Source organism: Myotis nattereri, assembly GCF_964212035.1.
Source record: "Myotis nattereri genome assembly, chromosome: 3".
NCBI lineage: Eukaryota > Metazoa > Chordata > Mammalia > Chiroptera > Vespertilionidae > Myotis > Myotis nattereri.
In genome coordinates, this window is record NC_138077.1 from 36,778,021 (window position 1) to 36,804,993 (window position 26,973).

The window sequence follows — 26,973 nt, forward strand, 5'->3', positions numbered from 1 at the left end:
AAGAAACGGGGCGGGTGGGGGTGGGGGGTACACTTTTGTGAGTTTTAGCTACAGGAGCTGGACCAGCTGCTCACAGTAAAACAGTCTTGCTGGTGTGGCTCAGTGGTTGAGCATCGACCTATGAACCAGGAGGTCATGGTTCAATTCCTGGTCAGGACACATGGCTGGGTTGTAGGCTCGATCCTCACTGTGGGGATGTGCAGGAGGCAGCCCATCAAGGATTCCCTCTCATCATTGATATTTCTCTCTCTCCCTCTCTCTGAAATCAATAAAAATAAATATTTTTTAAAATCTGAGAACAATGCCCTCGTGCCTCTGGTGGAAGGAGGGGAAAGGAGCCACTCTGAAATGAGCCACACACTCTTTTTCCTAACAAGCTGCCCTCCAGAGAAATTTACCGCAGCCTAACCCGCTGGGGTCTGCGCAGAGCCTAACCGACCCGGGGAAGGGAAATAGCCAACTGTCCTGGCCTGGGCCATCCTGTCCCACCTAAGGAGGCAGGGAAAAGCTCACAATCCAGAGGTATAGCCTCCTGACTCAGGCCTAACCTAGGCCTACACCTCCCACCCCTGCCGCCACATAACTAAAGGCCTGTTTATAGCAGGGCCCTTCCTCGATACATCATGTCCGGCTACATATATTATTTCACTTATCTGCCATCCTGGAGAGGATGACACTATCGGAATGATAAACAGATCCGGGATTGAGGCGTTGACTACGAAGTGGCTGTACAGGGGAATTTTCAGGGTAAGAGAACTGTTTCTTTATGGTATTTTGGTGGATGGTAAATAAATAGAAATTCTCATGAACCCTATCCTTTGCTCCTCTTCCCTCGGCTGATTTTAATTTGCTACAATAAAAGCATAACTGTGAGTAAAAGGGCTTTGCTGAGTTCTATTAGTCCCCCCAGCGAATGATGAAACCGGAAGGCAGTCTTGGCGATCCCCAAATTTGTAGTTGATGTCAGAAGTGAGGCTGGTATCTGGGATTACCATGCTTTGCACTGATATAAATAAATGATTAGATAGGTAAACATGAGAAAAGGGCTGTACAGATCTCCCTTACAGAATTCCAAATAATGTAGAAGGGATGAGGGAAATAAGGAATCACCGTTAAAACACTACAGTAGTAACTGACACAGGCAAGCTCCACTGAAGACTGTAAAAATTGGAGGGCATAACTTAAAGGAGAAAACAGGATACTTGCAGGGCCTCGTTATCCCCCTAATAGTATGAATTATTGTAGTGCTTTTTAACACACGTCCAGATTATTTTAAGCTCCAGGAAGTAGAGCTTAATTTCTCTCCCCTACAGCGAGGAATCAGTAACTCGCTTCTAATGAATAGAGTATGTGAAAAGAAAACCAGAAGCTTAACAGTGGAGAAATCTTGCAGACACTGTGTTTGCCAGATGATGAAAGTTAACATCTCCAATAATAATCATGTTGATGTGGCGTACTCCTTGTAATGATGTGATTGCATTTAACCTTCGTTATACTCTTCCCCAAAATTCAAAATGCCAGCCTGATCATGAGAAAACATCAGATAAACCCAGCTTGAGAGGCATTCTAGAACATACTTGACCAGGCTTCTCAAAAAATGGCAAGGTCATGAAAAACAGGGAGACAGACTGTGTTGCTGATTGGAGGAGACCAAGGAGACATGATGGCTCAATGCCATGTCTCGACTGGATGCGGGAGCGGGGGCAAGTGGAAGGGGGCAGTGAAATCTGAATAAATTTTGGTTTTGTTAAAAGTATTGTATCAATGTTACTTTCTTAGTTTGATAAGTATGCCTACTATACTACTCCTAGGGGGTTCTGGGTAAAGGATACAGGGACTTACTATACTATCTTTGCAACTCCTCTGTAAATCTAAAATTATTCAAAAGACTTTTGTATTGAAAGACTGACCATTCCACGTTGGTAAGTTTACAGAACAACTGGAACTCTCATGAAATGCTGGTTGAAATGTAAAACAATAAATTATACAACCACTTTTTAAAAGTTTGGCAGTTTCTTAGAAAAATAAACACATAATATTTCCCAGCCATTCTATTCCTAGGTATTTACTCAAGAAAAATGAAAGCATGCCTAATACACAAATAAGTCTGTACACAAGTCTTCATAGGAACATTATTAGCAATAGCCAATTAGTGGAAGAACCCAAATGTTCATTAACAGGTTACTGGTTAAATAATTTGCGGTATATCCATACAACATACTACTACTTAGCAATAAAAAATAATAAACTATTTATTTTTAAAACATGAGTGAAAGAAACTAGACTGCCTCCCCCACCAAAAAAATGTACACAATGATTTAATTTTTATAACATTCTAGAACATGTAAACAACTTATAGTTACAGAAAACCAATCGGTGGTTGCCCAAGAAAGGCAGGAGCAGGAGAGGGAGGTGGAGAGAGAAGGATAGTCAAGGGGCATGAGAAAACTTAAGGTGACAGGTTCATTCTGTGTGATTATTTCACAGGTGTATACACAGGTCAATATGTAAACAACAATTTAAATACGTACTTTGTCAATTAGAACTCAGTAAGGTTTCTTTAAAGAATGACAGAAAGATGTTTTAGTATATTAAGTGAAATAAAATCAGTCACACAAAAACAAGTAGAGCATAATCCCCTTTATGTTAAAATAAAACTTAGTGGTTTTGTTTACAAATGCCTGGCGGTGTGAATGTTATGTAACTGACAGAGGCTATGTCCAGGTAAGTGAGAGGTAGGAGTGGAGAGTGAGTATGCTACCAGAACAAACAACTCCACGGTATCAGTGACTTAGGCAACGCTTCTCTTTCTTCCCCATGAAGCCCACCCCACGTGGGTGAGTGGGATGCCATTCCTGAAATGGCTGAAAGGCCTATGATTAGCAGCACTTAAGAACCATGCCCAAAACTAGATAACACTTGTACTTGTAATTTTTCTCATTCACACACACACACACACCCTCTTTACTTTAAAAATATCTAAAATTACTATGTATTACTCCCATCGAGGTAAATGACCCTAGACTGAAACTTCTATGCCTGAAAACAGAGGTGACCAAACACCCACAAAAGTGGAGTGCTATTTTGACCTTGAGGTCAAAGTGAGATTATTGAAATAAAAGCCAAAAAGTGAAATGTGAAACGCGATGCCTTTAGAACCTTGTTTCTTAATATTGATGCCATTTGTAATGTTTTTCTATAAATAATAGATTACAAAATGGATGTTTGGCACAGTTTCTTTTAAAAGTGCATTTCCCAATTCCTGACAACTTAAAAAAAATCATAAAATGTAGTAGACTAAGGGCAAGACACACCAAAAATACAGATAAAGTAACACAGGGAACTAATGACACATACATCCTCATCACCAATTAACGAGGCTGCATGCAAAAACAATTAACATATTTTAAGATGTCCCATCGTAACAAAATATAATTGTAAATAATAGCTTCTTCAATAAACGACTTCCCCATTCACTCCTGTAATAGTGCTTTGTACATGTAATTATAACCCACTAGAGGTCCGATGCACAAAATTCGTGCAAGGGGCTCGGCCCTCACAGCCCCGGCTGTCTCAGCCCTCGCAGCCCCAGCTTCGTCCTGAAGGCCATCCGGATGGTCATTTGGCTGTCCGGTATAATTAGCATATTAACTCTTTATTATATAGGATTATTTCCAACAAATTACCCTGTGAAACAATTGTTTTCTCTGGTATGTTTAGAACAGTAAAAATAGTAACAATAATAATCATGCCAAGTATGAAAGCCTCATTATGCTAGTTACAGGGCTAAATAATCTGTATGACTGAATCCTTAAAACCTCAAAAGCTAGATATCTCCGATAGATATTTCTCTTTAAAAAAATTTTTTTTATTGATTAAGGTATTACACGTGTCCTTAATCCCCCATTCCCTCCCCCTCACTCTCCCACTCATGCCCTCTGTGTCCATTGGTTAGGCTTATATGCATGCATACAAGTCCTTTGGTTGATCTCTCCCCCTTACCCTCACCCTCCCCTACCTTCCCTCTGAGGTTTGATGGTCTGATCAATGCTTCTCTGTCTCTGGATCTGTTTTTGTTCATCAGTTTATGTTGTTCATTATATTCCACAAATGAGTGAGAGATCAAGTGGTATTTATCTTTCTCTGACTGACTTATTTCGCTTAGCATAATGCTCTCCAGTTCCATCCATGCTGTTGCAAATGGTAAGAATTCCTTTTTTTTTTACCGCAGCATAGTATTCCATTATGTAGATGTACCAGTTTTCTAATCCACTCATCTGCTGATGGGCACTTAGGCTGTTTCCAAATCTTAGCTATGGTAAATTGTGCTGCTTTGAACATAGGGGTGCATATATCCTTTCTGATTGGTATTTCTAGTTTCTTGGTATATATTCCTAGAAGTAGGATCACTGGGTCAAATGGGGGTTTTTAGTTTTTTGAGGAAATTCCATACTGTTCTCCACAGTGGCTGTACCTGTCTGCATTCCCATCAGCAGTGCACAAGGGTTCCTTTTTCTCTGCATCTTCACCAGCACTTGTCGTTTGTTTGGTTGATGATAGCCATTCTGACAGGTGTGAGATGGTACCTAATTGTCATTTTGATTTGCATCTCTTGGATGATTAGTAACTTTGAGCATGTTCTCATATGTCTCTTGGCCTTCCTTATGTCCTCTTTTGAAAAGTATCTATTTAGATCCATTGCCCATTTTTAAAAAAATATATTTCTTTATTGATTTCAGAGAGGAAGGGAGTGGGAGAGAAACATCAATGATGAGAGAGAATCATTGATCTGCTGCCTCCTGCATTCCCCCTACTGGGGATTGAGCCCACAACCCAGGCATTGCCCTTGGCTGGAATCAAACCTGGGACCCTTCAGTCCGCAGCCAACGCCCTATCCACTGAGCCAAACCGGCTAGGGCCCATTTTTTGATTGGGTTGTTTAGCTTCCTTTTGTTAAGTTGTATGAGTTCCCTGTAAATGTTGGAGATTAAACCCTTATCTGTGACAACATTGGCAAATATGTCCTCCCATGTAGTGGGCTTTCTTGTTGTTTTGTTGATGGTTTCTTTTGCTGTGCAGATGCTTTTTATTTTGATGTAGTCCCATTTGTTTATTTTCCCTTTAGTTTCCATTGCCCTAGGAGCTTGTATCAGTGAAGATATTGCTTTGGCATATGTCTGAGATTTTGCTGCCTGTGGATTCCTCTAATATTTTTATGGTTTCCCGTCGTACATTTAAGTCCTTTACCCATTTTGAGTTTATTTTTGTGTATGGTGTAAGTTGGTAGTTTAGTTTCATTTTTTTTTTTTTTGCATGTATCTGTCCAATTTTCCCAACACCATTTATTGAAGAGACTGTCTTGACTCCATTGTACTGGCATGTTCTTGACTCCTTTGTCAAATATTAACCAAGCATAGTGGTTTGGGTCGATGTCTGGGTTCTCTATTCTATTCCATTGGTCTATATGTCTGTTCTTGTGCCAGTACCAGGCAGTTTTGAGAACAGTGGCTTTGTAATACAGCTTGATATCTGGTATTTCACAGACCTAGAACAAACTCTCCAAAAATTCATCTGGAATAAAAAAAATACTGATGGATATTTCTTACAGATAAGAAATTGACACTCAGATGTAAAGGAACTGTTCACATCCGCATCTATAAGAAAGAGGTGGTGCTTTTTATAATTGTGTTCTCATTTTTAAAATTCACTCTCCAGGAATGCCTTCCCACTCTTACCACCACCTCAAATGAATCCAACAACTACTCTTTTCCAGGCACTGTTCGAGGCTCTGGGGATCCAGAGAGAAGTACAGTAGATAGGTTTGCCCTTCAGGAACTCAGCCTAATAATATCAGAGCAGATAGGAAGCAATTCTATAAGCAGAGCTATGTCTAGGTGCTGACACATCACTCTCAGTGAAGGCAGAGGAAGGAAGTGGGCAAGGAGTTGGTGGGTAGCCTGCTTCCCCAGAAGCACTTGACATGATTGAACCTGACAATTAAGGACTAAGCAAATGAGGGAAGGAAGAAGGCATATTAGGAGGTGATTACATGAATAGAAGGGAAGACACCTTCAGGAGGTACAGGTATCTCAGTCTGGAGAGATGAGAATGTGACTGAATGTAGGAGATAAAGCTTCCTCAGCCACTTCAGTTCAGTTACTGATCAGGAAGACACCCAGTTCCTGCCAGCCTCTACTCCACAGCCCCTACACCTAGGCATTGCTACGAATTCTCATTGGCAACCATAACCGTAACCCATTTCACAGGTCTTCTCACTGCAGCCAAGTTTCTAATTTCCCAGGAGGCCTACACACCAGGCATACTTAACACTAGTAAACGCACTTCCTGGGACATACCAGATCGCCAACAAGTATTTGCTTTAGGAAGTAACAACAACAACAAAAACCCCAAGACTTGAGAGGGTGAAATGTATAAAAATAATATTTAAGAAGTCCTAAAAAAAAAGAATGTCTGCCCTAGCCGGTTTGGCTCAGTGGATAGAGCATCGGCCTGGGGACTGAGGGGTCCCAGTTTCGATTCCGGTCAAGGGCATGTACCTTGGTTGCGGACGCATCCCCAGTGTGTGTGTGTGTGTGTGTGTGTGTGTGTGTGCAGGAGGCAGCTGATCGATGCTTCTCTCTCATCGATGATTCTTATTCTCTATCCCTCTCCCTTTCTCTCTGTAAAAAATCAATAAAATATATTTTTTTAAAATGTCTATTCATTTGCACATGGACCAGAAATTTAGCTCCCACCAATATTAGTATAGACCATTAAGTATTCTGGTACTTCTATGAAGCACACAATTAAACTTAACCTATATAATGTACTGTGGCAAATATTGTCTTCCTTATTTACCAAAACTTAACGATAGCTTCAACATTTAGTGACTAGTAACATAGGCTTAAAAAATTAGTTGTTTTCCCTCACTCCTGCAAATGGTTGTCATTTCTTGGTCTAAATTATTCTCTTGTTCCCACGAAATTTCTTTTCTACAAATTCCTAAATGACTCCTTTTGAAATAACAGATTAATTTAATGCCAGAAAATGGGTGAGTTGCAATTCTTTGAATGTGCCTATTAACTAGGGATGTGCATCATAATCAACTGGTGAATTTGTGCTACAAACACACAAATATCTGTTATAAACAGACACACACACACACACACACACACACACACACGAGACACGAGGCCTGGTGCATGAAATTTGTGCACTGGAGGGCAGGGGGGAGGGGAAGGTGTCCGCTCAGGCCAGCCTGCGCCCTCTCACAGTCCTGGACTGCTCGCTCCTTACTGCCCGCCTACAGCGGAGGCAGGAGAGGCTCCTGCCAACACTGCTGCACTCTCCAGCCTTGAGCCTGGTTTCTGGGTGAGCAGCGCTCCCCTATGAGAGCACACTGACCACCAGGGGACAGCTCCTGCGTTGAGTATCTACCCCCTTGTGGTCAGTGTGCCTCATTCCACCAGTAGGTCAATTTGCATATTAGGGTTTTATTTTATAGGAAGGGTAAGTGTACAATCCAATATCCAACCGCTCACTATGACGTGCACTGACCACCAGGGGGAAGATACTCAACGCAGGAGCTGCCCAGAGCCCACAGGCCCCAGGCCAGCCAAGGTGGGTAACAGCATGGTCTCTCTGATTGCCCTGCCGGTCACCCCACAGAGGGAGGTGACTGGTGGCAGTGGCGGGGGGCAGAGCCGCAAGCAGGTGGCACCAGGCCGGCCAAGGCAGGTGCCAGTGGGGGCCCCCCAGTTGCCCTGCTGGTTGCCCCACAGATCGGCCCTGATCGCTGGCCAGGCCTAGGGACCCTACCCTTGCACAAATTTTGTGCACCAGGCCTCTAGTCCTATATAATAAAAGGGTAATATGCAAATTGATCCTAACAGAACAACTGGGAATGATTGGTCAATATGATACACAGTGACCACCAGGGGGCAGACACTCAATGCAGGAGCTGCCCCCTGGTGGTCAGTGCACTTCCACAGGGGGAGCTCTGCTCAGTCACAAGCCAGGCTGATGGCTGCCAGTACAGAGGTGGTGGTGGGAGCCTCTCCTGCCTCCTCAGCAGCGCTAAGGATGCCCGAGTGCAGCTTAGGCCTGCAGGAGCCTCTCCTGCCTCCCCTCTGGCAAGTGGGCATCCCCTGAGGGCTCCCGGGCTGCCAGAGGGATGTCTGACTGCCAGCTTAGGCCCAATCCTCCAGGGAGCGGGCCTAAGCCAGCAGGTGGTTATCCCCCAAGGGGTCCCAGACTGCGAGAGGGCACAGGCCAGGCTGAGGGACACCCCCGCCCAAGTGCACAAATTTTTGTGCACCGGGCCTCTAATTTAAAAATAAACGGCATCATGGACCTGGCACCTACAAACCAACACTCGGCTTCCCCTAAGTGGGATACAGGCCCCGCCACCACCCTGGAGCAACACCCCACCAAATTGCAGCCAACCCTGCTGAGACCCCATGGCGCAAAATGTGGCCCACAGCCCAGCCCAGAGACAGTGGTTGTGGGCCCCAGGTAATGATGTCACGTAGCAATGCTTGGCTTCCTCTCCCTAGCGATTAGCCTCCTTGGAGTTTCTTCAGCCCAGGAACACAACTTGCTTTATGGCCAGGTGCAAATGTTTTACAGTTTAACCAAATGTTTGTGAAGCATTTTCCCATGCCTCATCTCATTTGATCCTCACAGAAGTTCTGGAGTGGGTAGAAAGGAGACTCGGCAGAATCCTATTTTCATTAGCAAGATGTGAATAGCAATATCAAAATATTTCTTCTAATTAATTTCCTTTCAGTGTGCACAAATCTGTGCACCAGGGCACTAGTTGTTTATAATAGGAGACAACACAACTATTAAAAATCAAAATTATGGTAGCATATAGTGCACTTTACACAGCCAGACACTATTCCCTAAGGGCTTTAAATACAGGTATATGAACAATTTCCACTAGTCCCATTCTATAGACAGGAAAGTCAGGACAGTAACTCCTTAGGTCAAATAACTAGTAAGTAGTGGAGTTGGGACCCACACTAGGCAGTCAGGCAGAATTCATGCTCTTCACCTCTTTGACAGTGATTTTCAACCTTTTGATCTCATGGCACATAAACTAGTTACTAAAATTCTGCAGCCCACACAAAAGTACATATTTTGCCAATCTAACAAATCTCATCTTGAATCATTCACACCAGATGGCTATCATTGTGTTGGCTGTTGTCATTTTTTTACAATAACAATCTAAGGGAAAAGCGGTCAGTGCCCCTAACTAAATCATCAGGTAGTGCATCTTTTAAAAAATTCTTGCAGCACACCGGTTGAAGACCACTGCTTTGTGGTATAGGAAAGTACTTGTACTTAATAGGACAAAAGCCCCTGACAATTTCAACGAAAAGTCTTTCTGAAATCAATAAATACTACAACCCCATTTTTTTTTTTTTTAAAAAAAGCATATATTAAAAATGTCTGGAAGGACACATATTGACAGTGGTTACAACTGAGGAGGAATTGGGAGCTTGGAAATGGGAATTTATCATTTCCCAATTTCTGTCTATACATGCACTTCTATGGCATATAAACAAGCATTAAGAGCAATGCACATACCACCGTAGGGCAGGAACCTTATTTTAAAAAAGGTTTCAATGAACTCTAGATTTATCAAGATTGCTAAAAAAGTAAAATTTACTTACCTCTCATTTAGTCTTGATTCATCATAAGAGATATTTCAACATCATATTTGTCCAACTTCAAACAAATTTATTTCCATATGCTAAAATATTTCAACCACTTCACTGGAAATAAAGACATAGTACATAGCTATATTTTTTATGTCACATTAAACTCAAATTATTTTAGGATTGTAGGTAGACCTTTATTATGCTATCCATGCTGAATGTGCAGTTCTCCATTTGTCTCCTACTTGGGAATACTGCTCACCAAGTTGGGAAATCAGATAATTAACCTAGGGTTAAGAATTTGTTTGCTGAGTTCCTTTTACTTTTAAAAATCTTTCCATCAGTCAAAAAAAGCTTATGTGGAAAAGGATCTGACAATGTGTAGATTTTTCAAAACCCCCAAAATTTGAACATGTGCATTTCTGGAAGCTGATGTTTTCAAATGTCTGATCTCAGACTGAGTTCAGTGTGACTGGATTTTTACTGCAAGTTTCACTTCCTGACATTTCTATTCAGTGCCTGAATGAAAAGAGTCCTAATCAGTAGCCCTCCAACCTCTGCTTTAGATATTTCTGCTAGAGCCCATTCTGACACTGGATTACTTACTATTACTAAGGTGTTTTTGTTTGTGTGTTTTTTAAATAAAATCGTGGTTATCTTTTTCTATGTAGATTCCACCCCACTGGTTCTAGTTCTTAAAATGTGAATCGTTTGCATAATTGATCATACAAACCCAACAACCAAGAAACATTACTAATTGTCTTCTGTACTTTACTAAACACTTTGTGTTTAATATATTTTTAAATTATAAAGAAATTACAAGGAACTCCTAAAAAATTTTATACAAAAATATTACAAGTTAGGACAAAGCATTGCGATATGACATTTGAGAACATGCAGAAAAAGTAGCATAGGGTTAACATTTCATTGTTGACAGAGTGCTCTGGAAAAAGTACCACGAAACTACTATCCACAGTTGCTTTTCCTCCACTGCATCTGTGGATGAATATACTGAGGAAAGAGTGAACTTTAGCCTGATCTGCTATGTCTCATCACAGGTAAGAAATCTGACCTACTGTATAAAGTATAAGAACTATGAAATAAAAAATAACCCTTTTTGTGAATACTCAAATTGATTTCAGCTTCACCTCAAGCTTCTATAGATTATAATTCTTAGTAGACCAACACTTTTTGAAAAAGTGTAAAATGCAGAATATTAACAATCTATGCCATGCAATAAAAGTTAACCCTTTGAAAATAAAAGGCTGTCGGAAATTTCTAGCAACTGCATTAGCTTATCATTTAATAAAACATGACAAGGCTATACCTGTATTAGTGTCTCCTTAAAAAAATGGAAGGGACAGGTAAAAGACTGGGGAGAATACAAGTTTTTACAAAACAAAACAAAAAATATGACCCATGATTCTTTTTAAGTCTCTAAAAGGAATTGGGATTAATTAAAACTGGAAGGTGCCTAGTATCTTTCCTTATAGATTATAAGTTTTGTTAGCAATATAAGCAACTAGCTAAAGAGGAAGTTACTAGATAGGTTTATATGCAGAAAAAATGTCATTAAGAAAGTTGAGCATCCTGTCCTAAAAATCAAGCAAATGAATCTGAGGTCTCTTTTAGTTTGATTATGTGAAACAATGTCCTTTAAGTACAATAATTATTTTTCAAAATAATTCAGAATTATTCCTTAGCTGATTAAATGCTCTATTTTCCTTTAATAAAAATAGTAAATAACCCTTCATTTAAAAAATCTTATCTCTGGCGAGAAGTAATAAAATAGTAAAATTTGTAATTTTATCTATGGGCTTACTGTAACTATGTATCTTAGAAAACAATATATTTATGAAAACAGTGGTTTGGGTTCTTATGGCAGTTGTTACAATTAGGAACACCAGTATGGGAGAGAACAGACATGTAATATGTTATGAAGGCTAACTCAGAGCAAAAAAATTTATTCTACAATAGAACATTGGAGGAGTAAATGCAATTAAAGTGTAAACAAGAAATTGTAAACAAGAAATAGCATCCCTCTCTTTACTTGACTAAATAGTCTATACAAACTACATAGATATCAAAGGTTTTATATATGTACACAGCCAACATAATATCAAAATATATTTTATTCTGGACCTCTTTCAGATCTGATTCAAATTACAGTTGTCAAAGCAATACAATGCAAAGGGAAACTGCAACAACAACAACAACAAAAAATGTGCCTAGAAAGGATAAAGGGTCATTGGGGACAAATCATTGTGATGTGGAACCAAAATACATCGTAAGTGTAACTAACATGGTCCAGGACAGCATAGAACATCTATAATCAGTCTTCCTTACACAATAATCATGAAAACTGAACAATAAAGTTCTTCAACATGTACAAAAAACTGTCATGGGCTGGTTTACACTTTTACAACAGTTTTAAAGTTAACTGGATAACTAAAGAAATGATGCAGACATTTTAATCCAGTGCTATAGGTAGGCTCACAGAATTAGACCCAAAGGATTTGTAAAAATCAAAATTAGAACATTACAGCTACAATGTCAAAGTCAGGAAAGAAGAAAATCATTTCTGTATTTAGGGATTACAGAGCTACAAAACGCAGTCTGTGTTTTTGTTTTTAGTGAGATGGATAAGTACATCAGACTAGATACAACATGCAGAATGTTTTTTTGAACTTATCCAAAAATCCGAAGAAAACATCATGAAATAGCTTACTAGAAAAAAAAAAAAAAAGCCTCAGTTATTCACCCTGCTTCAACACTGTCAACATAAAGGCAGAAATAAAGAATGCTATTAATACTTCAGAACTACTGATATAAGACATCAAATTTCTAAATCAGTGTATTTAAAAGTGAATGCTTCCTCTGTTTTCTCTCTCCTCTACATTAACTAGAATCATGTTAAAACAAACAAACTGATACTGAATGTGACACTTCAGAGCTACTACCAGAAGGAGTAATAATTCATAACTTCCCTACCCTCCTTCCATCCCTGCTGATTCAGAAGGGAAAAAAACAAATAAACCCACAAACCAACCAGGGTCTCTTGTAGATTTGCTGCTATTCCCCAAAATGTTGGCATTTGCTGCCATGCCACAATGATGGTCCACTGAGTAGGATTCTGTGGAAACTGTCAACAGTAACTCACCAAATGCAAGTACCATCCTTAGCATGTGAGAATAAATGCAGGTTCTATCCAAGTGTACAAATGCACTTACGAAAAGGAACTGTTTTGAGAAGATAAACAGCACTACATTTGAAATTTATTTTTCCTGTTCACATAAGGATTATCATTTGTGATTCCTTAAATAGCAAAAATGCATACTCCTCTTCAGGCCTCTATTCAATAGTTTACATTACTCTTAACAAAATCATTCTACATAAACAGCTCCTTAAAAATAGTACTCTCTCTCATTAAATCTAATTTGACAGAAAGAAGTTTAAGGAAAAAGGAGTGCTTTATAAGTGAAAATGTACAAATCTTTGGCCTTTCTCTTGACATTTTTATATGTCAAAAAGCAAACAAACAAAAAAAAAACACCCTTCATGTAATTCAATCTTATGATTACTTTTGCACCATATTTGTTTTTTACATCACAAAAGGAGGCACTTTCAGTATCTATAAAAGGGGTTTAATCCTAAAACATACTTAGAGAATAATTAAAACAGAATTCAATACACTCTAAGACCTATCAGGAAATTAAAAGTTACCACTTCTAAAAGCCATTTGAACGTCAATGATGGTACCTGATCAACAACAGGAAATGGGGATTGGATAAAATATAAGAGCTTAGGGGATTTCCTACATGGAGAAGAAATAAGATCCCTTATGATGTTTAGGAGTGACAGCTGCTCTTTATTCTATTTTAATCAGTGAATATTCTAGTCATTCAAGTTTTCCTTTCTATTTTTCCTTATGATAAGCTTCTTAACAGTAGCCTAAACAACAATGATATATAACGAATACCACAGAAAATCTACTGGAGTCAGTTGAACTTCAGGAATAAGTTGTCAGAAAAAAATGAGCAAGAACCTCAAATATAAAACTTTACTTGCTGTGAAACTTGGTCTCTTACAATCAAGTTACTGCTCAAATTAGAGGCAATCTGCTTTTTATCTACTGGAGCAGCATCGTGGCACATCAGCAGGCAATGATGATGTTGAGAACAGCAGCAAAAATAAACAATTGTATGCTCACAAAGAACCCAAGCCTACAAAATGGATACCTTCCAGATAGTTTACACTTAAAAGACCCAAGACATCAGGATAATAAAGCTCTGTATTTATAATATTTCATATGTTCTACTGTGGCTATTATGCTTAAGTAAAACAGCTAAAAATTAAAAAAAAAAAAAAAGAAACAGAAAAGATGACAATACCATAAAAATGTAGCTGTCTATTTTGGCAGCTATACTGCAGAACTACTTGACCATCTTTTAATTAGCTGGGGGGGAAAGTCAATAACTGTATGCAAATGAATAAACTGTCAATATCAAAATACAAAAGTACTATCAATAATCACCTCTGACTTTCAGATTTAAATTCAGTGCAATTGACAAATGCATCGCTAAAGGAAAATGCAGCTTAAACATACGTAAAACATTTGTGTCTATTCCTGGGAGCACATTTAAAAATTATTGCACAGATTTTTTTTATTTTTATTTATTTTTTTAAAACAACAACAGAGGTTTACCACAGATGTGGACCTCCAGCAATAAAAGCAGGATTTCAAGTGCCCGATACTCAGCATATTAGGTTTCCTACATAAGTCACAGGGTAATAGTTCTAAGTATGTATAATGTGATCCAAACCCTAAAAACAGCTGGCACAAAACCATCATAAATGACTGCCTCTCTGGATGTAAATTTTTAAAAATATTATTACAGTATCATAGTCCCCACTAACAACAACTGGGGTACATATAACAATGTATTATGGAATTAAGTGTATTTATTTTCTTTAACAATAGCAAATGCTATCCTACCTTAGTAAAACCAAGACTTGCTTCAATCAATGCTCTTATGTAAATATAGCAAAACAACAAATGCTGAAAATCAAAGCTGCATTACTTGGACTAAATCACTTTGTACTTAAAACAGAGGTTAAAATTTTAGTAGTAAAGGCCTCAAAATATTTAGTAATGGAAATAGTGTTACAAATTTGCTAAGCGATTCCTTAATTAAAATCTGAGAGATAAATTTGACAACTGTTCTCTTCAAAACTGACAGTTCTGGCTTCTCACCTTAACCAAAACAAACTTGTTAATCACACATATGAACATAGCCCCATACTATCATTTGTCAATTCTCTAAATTTTTGCTTTTAGTTGCATGAGCACAAGAGGAGATTTGATCTGATACCTACATCCTTAAGAAAATACTTGATATCATAAACATAGTAAAAGACATGATATAGTAGTGATTACTGACACACAAAAAAAAAATAGCAGCTTAAATCTATCTATGTTTGAAGAAAAATGTAGTCACAAGTACCACAAATGCAGAATCAGAGCAGCAGGGAAGTTAGTGCAAGTATACATTAAAAAAGAAAATAGGAATCACTGCTATTTAAAAACACCTTGAAGCAAGTCTTGTTTTAAAGATTGTTTTTAAACTAAGATAGCTAACATTTTGCCCCGTAATGGCAGTGTTATATGCCGTTATCTTGCTTTGTATAAAGAAAAGTTACACGAGAGATTTTTAATACTGGAGTTTGGTTATATTACATATTTAAGCTTCTACACAGAATGATGGACACTTTTGAGAAGCTAATCCTTATCCAGAAACATTTTAATCTCTTAAAAAACAAAGCAAAACAAACAAATAAACAAACAACAAAAACCCCAAACCTACTTTGCTCCTTTTACAATAGTGCACATTTTAACCATAATTTAGTTATGGCTACAAAACATCAGAAGACTTTTTTTTTTTGCATCTTCTCTATGGTATTTTTTTAAAAAAAATTTGTGCCCTCCTAGTCTTTAATTGGCAGAAATATGTCCCCAAATAGAAACTACTGCATTTAAGCCACATCACAAAATAAAACAAAATGAAACAAAACAAAACAAAAAAACAGAGCATAATACCCTTTTACTGATGTGTCTTACAGATTGACATGACCAAAGTCATATATTTTTATTAATTTCCAATTTCTCCTTCCACAACATGCACCAATTGAATATATGCTCTGGGAGCCATAAAAGGTACCAAACATTTATCTTTTCAAAAGAATGCATTAAAATATTTTTTTAATAATTTTTGTAAATGGTGAAAAAAATATAAACAAGAAACTGATTCACTCCCTTACTTCATGCATTCATAAACTAAACCAAAAATAAAAGTTTAAAAGCAAGAACAAACTACTGCTGCAAGTTTTTGTAAGTCCATTTTCTCTGTACATACAAACTGCTCAACTATTGAAGGAAAGAAAAGAATATAATCCATGGTGTCTGCTGATTCAAAGGGGAGAAACAAGGCTGTCATTAGTATCCAAAAACTGGTACATGTATGGTCTGCTTTTATAATGCATATTTCTTTCTTCTGTTTTTCATATCCAAAACTTCTAAATGCTATTTTAGGGGCACAGCAGATTAGATTCCAGCACTTGGTGAACAGAATTCACAAGCTGTGACAAAATTCTGCCATCTTCAGGGTGCAATTTTGTGTATATACTTCTTTTAGATTTGGCTGTAGTGGACTGGCCATGGTTCAAGTGGGACGATAGCAGTACATGGGTCAGGGACAGTCATTTTGGCTATGTACACATTCATAGTCGGTCCATGGCTTCCAACTAGTAGCGCTATTTCCGAAGGTCTAATACACAAACCTGTAAGAAATTAAAATAATCAACCGGTGTGTTAAGAATTTCATTATACAATTGTAACTTAACTTTTCTATAGTACAATTTGGAATCTATTTCTTGGTTCCAAGTTCACAAAGCTGGTAAAGCAATAGTAATCATGGCAACGGGCACTTAACAGAAATCAAATACATCGTCTAATCCAGCTGGAGGAAACAATGATGGGCTAACATTACAGAGGCAGAACCATGGCTAACATTTTGAAGATTTACTTTCTGCTAACTAAGAAGTAAAAAAATGCTCAAAATAACCCTCGCCAGTTTGGCTCAGTGGATAGAGCATCTGCCTGCCAACTGAAGGGTCCCAGGTTTGATTCCGGTCAAGGGCACAAGCCTGGATTGCAGGCTCAAACCCCAGTAAGGGGAGTGCAGGAGGCAGCCAATCAATTATTCTCTCTCATCATTGATGTTACTATCTCTCTATTCCTCTCCCTACCTCTCTGAAATAAATAAAAATTAAAAAAAAAAAGTTTTAAGAAAATGTTCAAAATAAGCCCTTTTCTATCTTTTGGGTTTTAGCAAAACATACTACAGATTATCTTAAACTACAGCTTCAGTAAACAGCTAATGGCTGTACCCTTTCCACCTTCCCTTTGCTTTCAGAGTTTTAGAAGCCAGAGCTAGTATTTCACTTCACCCTGAAAAGTCTCTCAGCACCACACATTCCTCAAAGGCAGGACTCAACTGCCTCTACTGCCCGCTCCCTGGCCACCAACGCTCTTCTGCAGGGAAGAGAAAGTAGAAATAGGCAATGAAAATTCAAATCTCTCATAGTGGTATCCTGCTATTCCTAATTTCACTAAGGAAGCTTGATTTTAAAAATAACTGTCAATTTCTTGATTATGAACACACTCTTTTAGCAAAGGTAGCACAAATTTTGTTTACATTTTTTTGAATGAAATGAACATAAAAAGTACACAGTTTTCAGTAAAAAGATCAATACCATGTCATAAAATTTACTTTGAAGAGAACACTAAGCCACATGTCTTCTCTATGTTTGCGCACACCCCCTCGGAAACACTGCATTACACTTACTGAGCCATCTGACGCACTGGCTCCAACCTTGTCTCCTGCTGCATTCCAGCAAACTTCAAAAATTCCACCTGTCCCCCTGTAGCTGTGAACTAGAGCACCTGTCTAAAAATATGAAAAACAAAATTTTATAAATACTAACATCCTCAGGTAAAATATTATAAGGTTTATTTCTAGCAATCAAAGGTAGGATTTAGACTTAACTCCAAAATAAATACAAGCGCTAAAATACTAGAAGTGTGATTTGGGGATCCTTTCATAAAAAGAGAACACTAATCTGCTCTCAACAGATCATTCACACAGTTGGTTTCTCCAGGACTGATAACCATTCTTAGCTAAGGCACCTTTGGCCTCTCTGACACAATTAACAATGGTTAGAAGTGAACATTCAATCTATGACTTAAACTTTTGATGATGTTACTAAAAACTGCACGAGTTTGGCCAACTTGTAAAGACAATTGTAGTGTGAATCTGTTAGGTATTCCATATTAAGTAAAACTAGAATAGACCCCTAAGCTATAGGAGTTATGAAAGAAGCTAAAAAATATACGTACATAATTCTTGAATTCTTAAAAAAGTGTAAGTAGGATCACTAATAATTTCATTATCAATTTAGCGGAATCATAATTAAATTATTTTATTCCTTCAGCAAGAGGAACAATAATCATTCAGCTGCCACTGAGTAATTAAAACTCAGCACAAAAACTGTACCGTCTTAAGAAACCAGTTATTAAATATGGCAAAGGTCAGAGGTTCTGCTGGGAGGAAATGGACAATGAAAAATATGCTTCTGGTGTCCTGCCCTCACAAACAGGATGGTATCTCTCAGCTTTAAAGCAGCCTAACCGGCCTTCTAAACAGAACATGTCAGCAGACATGTACCTGGTAAATACCTCCCAGACCGCTAACCCGAGTATATCACTACAAAGTCTGTTTTTCCTTGCTTTCCTCTTCACAGTGTATCTGGAAATACTTCAGAAACCACAAATGCACTGCCACAGCTGATCACACTGGGAAGGCTCTACTGCTTCCTAATTTTTCTTTTCCTACCTAAAATTTCTAACAATTTAAGAGATTAATTAACAAGTATGAATATAGGTCTTGAATATCTACAATTAGAAGAGAAAGAAGTGGCACCAATAAAATCTAAAATCTACTGATACATAAAAAGTAAAATCTATAGGACAGTCAACTTTGGGGTTTAAGAAAACAAAAACTTTCTTTTAAAAGTACTGACCAATTTCTAAGCTTGAATTAAGCTATAATTGAACAAAAAGAGCATGGTCAAAAGCCAGAGTCAACGGATCATCAGCATCTACTCAAATCTATATGTATATTCAGACCAGATTTCAACAATTTACTTGTCAAATGCTTAGGTAACATATCACCCAAGTAATGAAAGAAAAGAACTACATGCATATATGAAAAAGGATAATGACTGTCTCCTACACTAAAAACTCATTAGATGCATTTTGCTATTTTCAAACTTAAAAAAAAAGTAAAATGTAATTTTTGGTACATAATAGTGATACAACAAAACAGCATGGATAGCTGCTCAAATGCCCTTAAAAACCAATCAGTATCTGCCATTAGTCAAGTCCTATACCCAAATTTCATTGAAATTGATTTTCTCACAATGGAGTAAATGAGTGATTGAAAAGATATACAACAGACAAATTATCCATAGATTGTATCTAAAAAGCCTTTGCTATTCAGTCACAACAGAAAGAGTAATGTGAAAGGAAAGCCAAGGGAAATGTAACTAGTAGACTGAAAGAGCACAGTAATGTGCCAAAATTCATAATGTTCCAAACACGAGCAACAACCAGTAAATAAAAGGAATATATTTTTTAAAGATATTTGTGGTTAACAATAAAATCCATAAAACACCTCAGAATAAATTTAGAAAAAGGAAAAGTCTTTATAAAGAAATTATAAGAGTTCTTGGGAGAGAACCAAGATGGCGGCATAGGTTAACGCCGGAGTTTGCTGCTTTGAACAACTACTTCAAAAGTGAAACTAAAAGACGGAACGGACATCACCCAGAACCACTGGAACGCTGGCTGAGTGGAAGTCCTACAACTAGGAGGAAAGAGAAACGCATACGGACACTCAGAGGAGGCGCAGTGCTGAAGTCAAATTCTGAGGTGCGGAGTGCGCGGAGCGGGCTGGCGGCGGAGGGCGCGGTTGGCGTTTTCAATCGGGAGGGAGTCGCAGACTCTGAGCTCCAGATCCGGGCGAGTCTTTAGGGACCCAGACTCAAACGGGAGAAGCGGGACTGCCTGGCTTCGGTCAGAGCGAGTGCAGCTTTCTCTCCGAGCTTTGCAGCGGGTGCTGGGACTCAGAGAGGCAGAGCCCCTGGGGACAGGACTGAGAGCCGCCATAACTGCTCTCTCAGGCCCACCCTGTTGATCCTGTGCGACCCGCCCCGCCCAAGCCCTGCACAGAGGCATTTGCCAGATAGCCTCAGGCAAACGCCAGATTAGCACCTCCCTAGAGGACAGAAGTTCTCTCACTGCTGACACAGCTGATTCTCATAGCCACTTGGCCTGGAGGTCAAACCCTCCCTGGAATTAGCTACAACAATCAAGATTTAACTATAAGACCACGAACAAAGACCACTAGGGGGTGCATCAAGGAAGCATAACAAAATGCGGAGACAAAGAAACAGGACAAAATTGTCAATGGAAGATCTAGAGTTCAGAACCACACTTTTAAGGTCTCTCAAGAACTGTTTAGAAGCCGCCGATAAACTTAATGAGATCTACAAGAAAACTAATGAGACCCTCGATGTTATGATGGGGAACCAACTAGAAATTAAGCATACACTGACTGAAATAAAGAATATTATACAGACTCCCGACAGCAGACCAGAGGAGCGCAAGAATCAAGTCAATGATGTGAAATGCGAGGAAGCAAAAAACACCGAAACGGAAAAGCAAAATGAAAAAAGAATCCAAAAATGCGAGGATAGTGTAAGGAGCCTCTGGGACAGCTTCAAGCATACCAACATCAGAATTATAGGGGTGCCAGAAGAAGAGAGAGAGCAAGATATTGAAAACCTATTTGAAGAAATAATGACAGAAAACTTCCCTCACCTGGTGAAAGAAATGGACTTACAGGTCCAAGAAGCGCGGAGAACCCCAAACAAAAGGAATCCAAAGAGGACCACACCAAGACACATCATCATTAAAATGCCAAGAGCAAAAGATAAAGAGAGAATCTTAAAAACAGCAAGAGAAAGAAACTCAGTTACCTACAAGGGTATACCCATACGACTGTCAGCTGATTTCTCAACAGAAACTTTGCAGGCCAGAAGGGAGTGGCAAGAAATATTCAAAGTGATGAATACCAAGAACCTACAACCAAGATTACTTTATCCAGCAAAGCTATCGTTCAGAATTGAAGGTCAGATAAAGAGCTTCACAGATAAGGAAAAGCTAAAGGAGTTCATCACCACCAAACCAGGATTATATGAAATGCTGAAAGGTATCCTTTAAGAAGAGGAAGAGGAAGAAAAAGGTAAAGATACAAATTATGAACAACAAATATGCATCTATCAACAAGTGAATCTAAGAATCAAGTGAATAAATAATCTGATGAACAGAATGAACTGTTGATTATAATAGAATCAGGGACATAGAAAGGGAATGGACTGACTATTCTTGGGGGGGAAAGGGGTGTGGGGGATACGGGAAGAGACTGGACAAAAATCGTGCACCTATGGATGAGGACAGTGGGTGGGGAGTGAGGGCGGAGGGTGGGGCGGGAACTGGGAGGAGGGGAGTTATGGGGGGAAAAAAGAGGAACAAATGTAATAATCTGAACAATAAAGATTTAATTAAAAAAAAAAGAAATTATAAAATCTTACTGAAGGGAAAAAAATACTTAATTAGAGGGACTTACAAAGTTATAGTTATTAAAGCTATGCTAGTGATACAGGTATATACAAGAGCACCTATGAATAAATCACACAAGAACTTAGTATATGAAAGAAGTGGTATTATGAAACATTAAAGGGACAATAAATTGTACTGACATAACTGATTATCCATCTTCTAAGATAAAATTAGAACTCTAGCTGACACCAAATAAGTTAACAATATAAATGTAACAACAAAATAGTAAAAGTGTAAAATGAAAGAATCGTATTGGTTTTACACACATAAGATGACAACTAAAACTAATAAAAACAGTTGCCTGTAGGAGATCAAGACAGAAATGAGAGCAAAAGTTCTCAGTGTATACCTTTTACAATGTTTTGTTTTTTTGGGGGGAAGACCACCTGAATGAATAACTTCATCAAAAATAATACTTGAGCCCTGGCTGGGTGGTTGTTAGTTGGAGCATCGTCCAATGCACCAAAAGACTGCAGTTTGATTCCCTGTCGGGGCATGTATGGGAAACAACTAATCAATGTTTCTCTCTCTCTCTTCTAAAAATCAATAAAAAGCATATCCTTGGATAAGGAAAAACAAAAACAGAACACTTGAAAATGATGGTTTAAGCAAAATAGTCTGACCAGAAGCAATGCAGAGTAATACAAAGAGAAATAGACCATAATAACTTACTGTGGTTGTACAATAACCAGTGAAGAGCTGGATCATGGGAGTCAAGTGACTGCTATTAAAGAAACTGTATGGCCCTGGCTAGGTAGCTCAGTTGGTTAGTGGTCACTCCAATAGGCTAAGGTTGAGGGTTTGATCTCCCGTCAGGGCACATACAAGCAGCAATCAATGAATGCATAAATAAGTGGAATAACAAATGGATAATTCTCTCTCTCTCTCTCTCTCTCTCTCTCTCTCTCTCTCCCCCTCCCTCCCTCCCTCCCTCTCTCTCAAATCAATTTTTAAAAAAGTAGCAGAAAAAAAAAACAGTATATGTAGAATAAAAACTAAAATACTGAAAAGATTTTTTAAAAAAATAAAGGAAAGCACAAACAGGCCATTTTCTCCACTTTTAGGAAAGACTCTCTATAGCACTGTCCCTAAAATGGTAGCAGAGGTTTAAGTTTATTACATTGTGTTCAGTCATAAAATCGTGTCCTTTAGTACATTTTCACTGCTCATATAGGTTATTCAAAGACAATCTTTAGAAAACAAAAAAATTATATTATTTAATAAATGCACCTTATTAAACTCTCACATTTTAGGTCTGCAAAAGTACTGGAAAAAATAAAATGAAGAATCTAGAGTTGTTTCTAAAATCTGGTCCATATCATGAAAATATAACTTCAGTTGGTTTCCATCTTTAATTAGCAGTAATTTTTTTAAAGTATTCATTTAAAAACAAGAACTGAATTCAGGGAACAAAAGGAATGACAACCAAAAAGAAAATTATTTGTACAGGCTAATGCTTCCTATTGAATATGAGAATACTTGACTATTCTTATACAGACATATAGACATACCTGTGTGTTCCAGATGTGCACACATTTGTCAAAAGACCCACTTGCCAGATACCTGCCATCAGGACTGAAAGCTACACTGTACACAGGCTCTTGGTGTTTTGTCAAGGTATGGATGCAAATTCCTCGGTCTACATCCCATAATCTAACAGTAGAGTCAAAGGATGCACTGACAGGGAGGAAAAAATGTGATTTTATAAGTATTGAAATACTCTCAGCCCACCCCCAATGTACAATATTCATCCATTCCTAACAGCCAGCACAAATTCCGCATGAGAAGCAGGCTGGGCTGTTAAAAGAAAGTGTTCGCAAAACCAATCTATAATGAGAAAAGGCAGCTTCAGGGCATCCCCAGGTCCCTGAATTGAAGCACATAAATGAACTAATTCACTGTATTCCTTTGCTCTTTAAATAATTCCTTTATATTAATCCAGGGTTTTGACTGTATTGACTATATTTTTAACTTTATAGTTTTTTTAAACGCTGAAGAAATTTTATTGCACTGTGCCTCAATTACTTGGGTAACAATCGCCAGCAAATATTTGGTATCTCCAGACAAAAAAATCCATTATGACTTGAAATAATAAAACTCTGTTTAAAAGTTCCCATTTAAATATATATATATATATATATGCATTCCTTCTTTGCAGGATACATTCCCACTTCATGGAATCTTCCCCTAATTTTTTGTCATATTTATTAGAAATTGCATTTGTAGAAGACTCATAAAAGGAAGAGTAAGACATAAATAATACCTTGCTAACATAAGGTTGGCATTTGGATTATTTGTCCCTGGTCCTGTTGGACTCCACTTGATAGTATAAATTTCTTTATTATGTGCTTGCAAATCATGGACACAATTGTCTTGTTTCATACTCCATATCTAAGCAAAAAAGAATATGTATGAAATTACTTTTCCATACAAAAGGTACATTTAAAACACTACCTTGACAATTCAAAATATAACTGCTATAACCAAAACAATGTTTATAGAAATCAAGGGACTATTTGAAAATAAACTAAAATGTAGAATACACTTAACATTTATATCTTTTAAAAATTATAATTCTTTCTAAATATTCTCTATTATGAGGCTTCAGGACTGAATTAACTGTAGTTCTAAGATTACTTTTGATAGCTGCAGATGGTATAACTCAATAAACTCCTTAGGTGATGTTTCTAAAATGTTTATGTATTAGTTTTATGCTGTCCATTAAATAAAAGATTAACATTTTAAATTGCTCTTAGAATTTAAAATCAGAAAACATTTTGCACAGAGAAAATAGATAAGCAACTTACAAATAAAATATGATTCATGTATGACACCAGAGCATAGGCAACAAAAGCAAAAAGAGACCGAGGCTAATAAAATTAAAAAGCTTCCACACAGCAAAGGAAACAATCAGTAAAGTAAAATAAAAAAGCAACCTACAAAATGGAGAAAAAACTTATCCAATATAGGGTTAATTTCCACAAACATATACGGAACTCCTCCAACTCAACAGCAAAAAAACTTATACTGATAGAAAAGCATTTTTATTAGCAATGTTTGCAAGGAAGCCCAGGCTTGAGGAAAAAACAAACAAGAACAAAAACAAAAAACCCATCAAACTAAAAACAGCAGGTATTTAAGGAAAAAAAACTCCCAGGTTACCAAGGTTACATTTAGTCTGTTTCTGGGAGAAGGAGGAGCAGTTTTCTCTAATGAGCATGATATCTATAAAGGTCACCATGTCTGCAGGCGCTGGCATTGCAGAGTCAAGAACAACATTCTTTTCGGTAGTTAGTATATTGCAGAAAAGGCTTCATTAATTTGAAGATTAAGTAGGTTGTTCTTTATATCAAAATGTTTTCTCCTCTTACTGTGGTATGTGATATACATAGGTGTTAGTTCTGCTTTTAGATACACAACAAGAAAAATGTAAATTCATATTGAGATGTGAATACGGCATGTCAACTAGGCTCACTCACCGATTAAGTGATTCTCCGCAATCTACCAGTTTCCAGGCAAGGGTGACAGTCACACATTACCACCATAGCAAAATTAGTAGTTTGCAGATCTCAGTCAAATTCATGAATGCTACAGAGATCTTCGTTTCTTAGTAGTCAAATCTTTACATGTGCAAATACATTTATTGCACCAATATAAGACTTTCTAATAGTGAAGACAAGTTATAACAGCACATTTCTAAGTACCATAATTCCCATCATGCAGCCATCCTTTTAAATGAAATTTATTTGCTCTATTCAAACATTTGCAATACTTCATAAAAGAAAATATAAAGAACAAGGATTAAGCACTCAGTGAACTATGAGGCATTCTACAGTGTTCAAATGGCCTGCACAGTGACACTGTATGCCATCTCCACCTCATTTCTCCCCGCCATCCAAATTACCTTCAAAGTCATGTCATCAGAACAAGAGGCCAGGAGATTGCCAGTTGGGTCCCATTTGATAGCATTTACTTCATTCTAAAAATAACAGTAAATATTTATATTTTCATTTTATAGACCAGGTTGCTCTTTGGTTATTAAACATACATACTTCAAACCCACTCTGAAACATTACTTATTCATCATAATCACTTCAAAGAGGGGAAAACCCGTTTCTCACCGTGTGTCCCTGGAATGTTTTAATAGGTCTGTCTTGTCCTAATTTGCAGACATGAATGCACATATCTGTACTACAAGAGGCAAAGGTGTTGTTGCTCTGCCAGTCAACATCCAATGCTGGTGCTGAAAAGAAAAAGGCCAGGTTAGCAGCATTCATTCCACACGTATTGCTACCTAAGAGCCTTCACTTTAAACCATGGTTGGGCATTAAGCATGCTAATGGAAATATAAAATTCTACTTTATACTTTTAAAAGTGGAATTTTTAAAAATTATATCTAAATATAAAAAATATTAACAAATATCAGGTTAGTTGCCTCCATGTCAGACACAGGCTAATAAAGAAGTATCCTGGCCTGGTGATCAGGAGGTCAGTGTTCCTGAGGGCACACTCTGAATTACTAGCACTGGGTTTTGGTTTCTCATTTGTAAATGATGCTCCACTTCTTATTTTTAAACTTCTGTGAGTGTTCAATGAACAAGAATCCTTGGTTCTGCCACTCCCTAACTAGTAGTGGGCTCTCAGCAAGCCACTTAATGTGTCATGGTATTTTCTTCATCTAAACAAATGGGAATAAAACCTTTAAGCTTAGTACACAAGGATAATGTGAAAATCAGGTGAGAGGTATTTATGGAAAGTACTTGGTAAGTTACAAGCTAGACAAATGTTATACTGAATAAGTAGCATTCCCAGCATCTACTCAACTGGTAAGTGTAATACTGCATATGATTCACAAATATATTTTCTTCTAAGAGATTCCCATCAATTACTTCTTAAAATCATCTCTTAAAAATCTATGTCACTGAATTTCAAACCTCAGAAGCCCAGAAGCTGGCTACATTTATTACTTATTTTAGCTCTACTATGATTAAAGATTCTTCCCTTTCATTGTCCCCTGCTGAAAGTTGCAAAGATTCTATAATTAGCAATGCAGATTAAGGTAATGATAACAAGTAATCAGGTTAAGCAACAGGAGCATATGAAAAACAATGGATTTAGAGCAGGGATAGACATACTATGGCCCATTAGCCAATAACAGTTTCCATATTTCAATTGGCTGGGGAGAGAAAAAAAAAAATCAAAAGACTATACCTGATCAAAAGAAGACCTAGGAATGTGAAAATTATATGCAATTCAAATTCACATATAAAGCTTTATGAAAATCCAGCCATGCTCCTTTGGTTACATATGGCTGCTTTTACCTGCAGCTTACCAAACCTAGAAGTGATTTTCTAAGCCTTTACAGAACAAGTTTACCAGTTAGGAAACAGAAAAGGTCAAGTTTAAGCTGTGTATCCTCATTATTAGAGATATAAAAGATCTAATAAAGGAGGCTGGAACTGGTATCTATGGGAAGGGAAAAACAAAGCCACTCTGTGTATATCTAATTAT

At 37.7% G+C, this 26,973-nt stretch overlaps 1 protein-coding gene across 3 annotated transcripts in view; it reads right to left on the reverse strand.

Moving 5' to 3' along the window:
* Positions 1–15,445: 15,445 nt before the first annotated feature.
* Positions 15,446–26,973, reverse strand: part of TBL1XR1 (TBL1X/Y related 1) — a 169,508-nt gene continuing 157,980 nt past the window's right edge. For 2 of the 3 annotated variants that reach the window (XM_081087462.1, XM_081087463.1), the window contains exons 11-16: positions 25,584–25,705; positions 25,367–25,441; positions 23,726–23,853; positions 22,974–23,139; positions 17,567–17,668; positions 15,446–16,499 (exon numbers count right to left, since the gene is read on the reverse strand). In XM_081087462.1, the coding sequence (XP_080943588.1) occupies positions 16,473–16,499; positions 17,567–17,668; positions 22,974–23,139; positions 23,726–23,853; positions 25,367–25,441; positions 25,584–25,705 (620 nt within the window). In that variant the 3' untranslated portion in view covers positions 15,446–16,472. The remainder of the gene's footprint in view (positions 16,500–17,566; positions 17,669–22,973; positions 23,140–23,725; positions 23,854–25,366; positions 25,442–25,583; positions 25,706–26,973) is intronic. The other variant, XR_013995750.1, reaches the window with a different exon arrangement.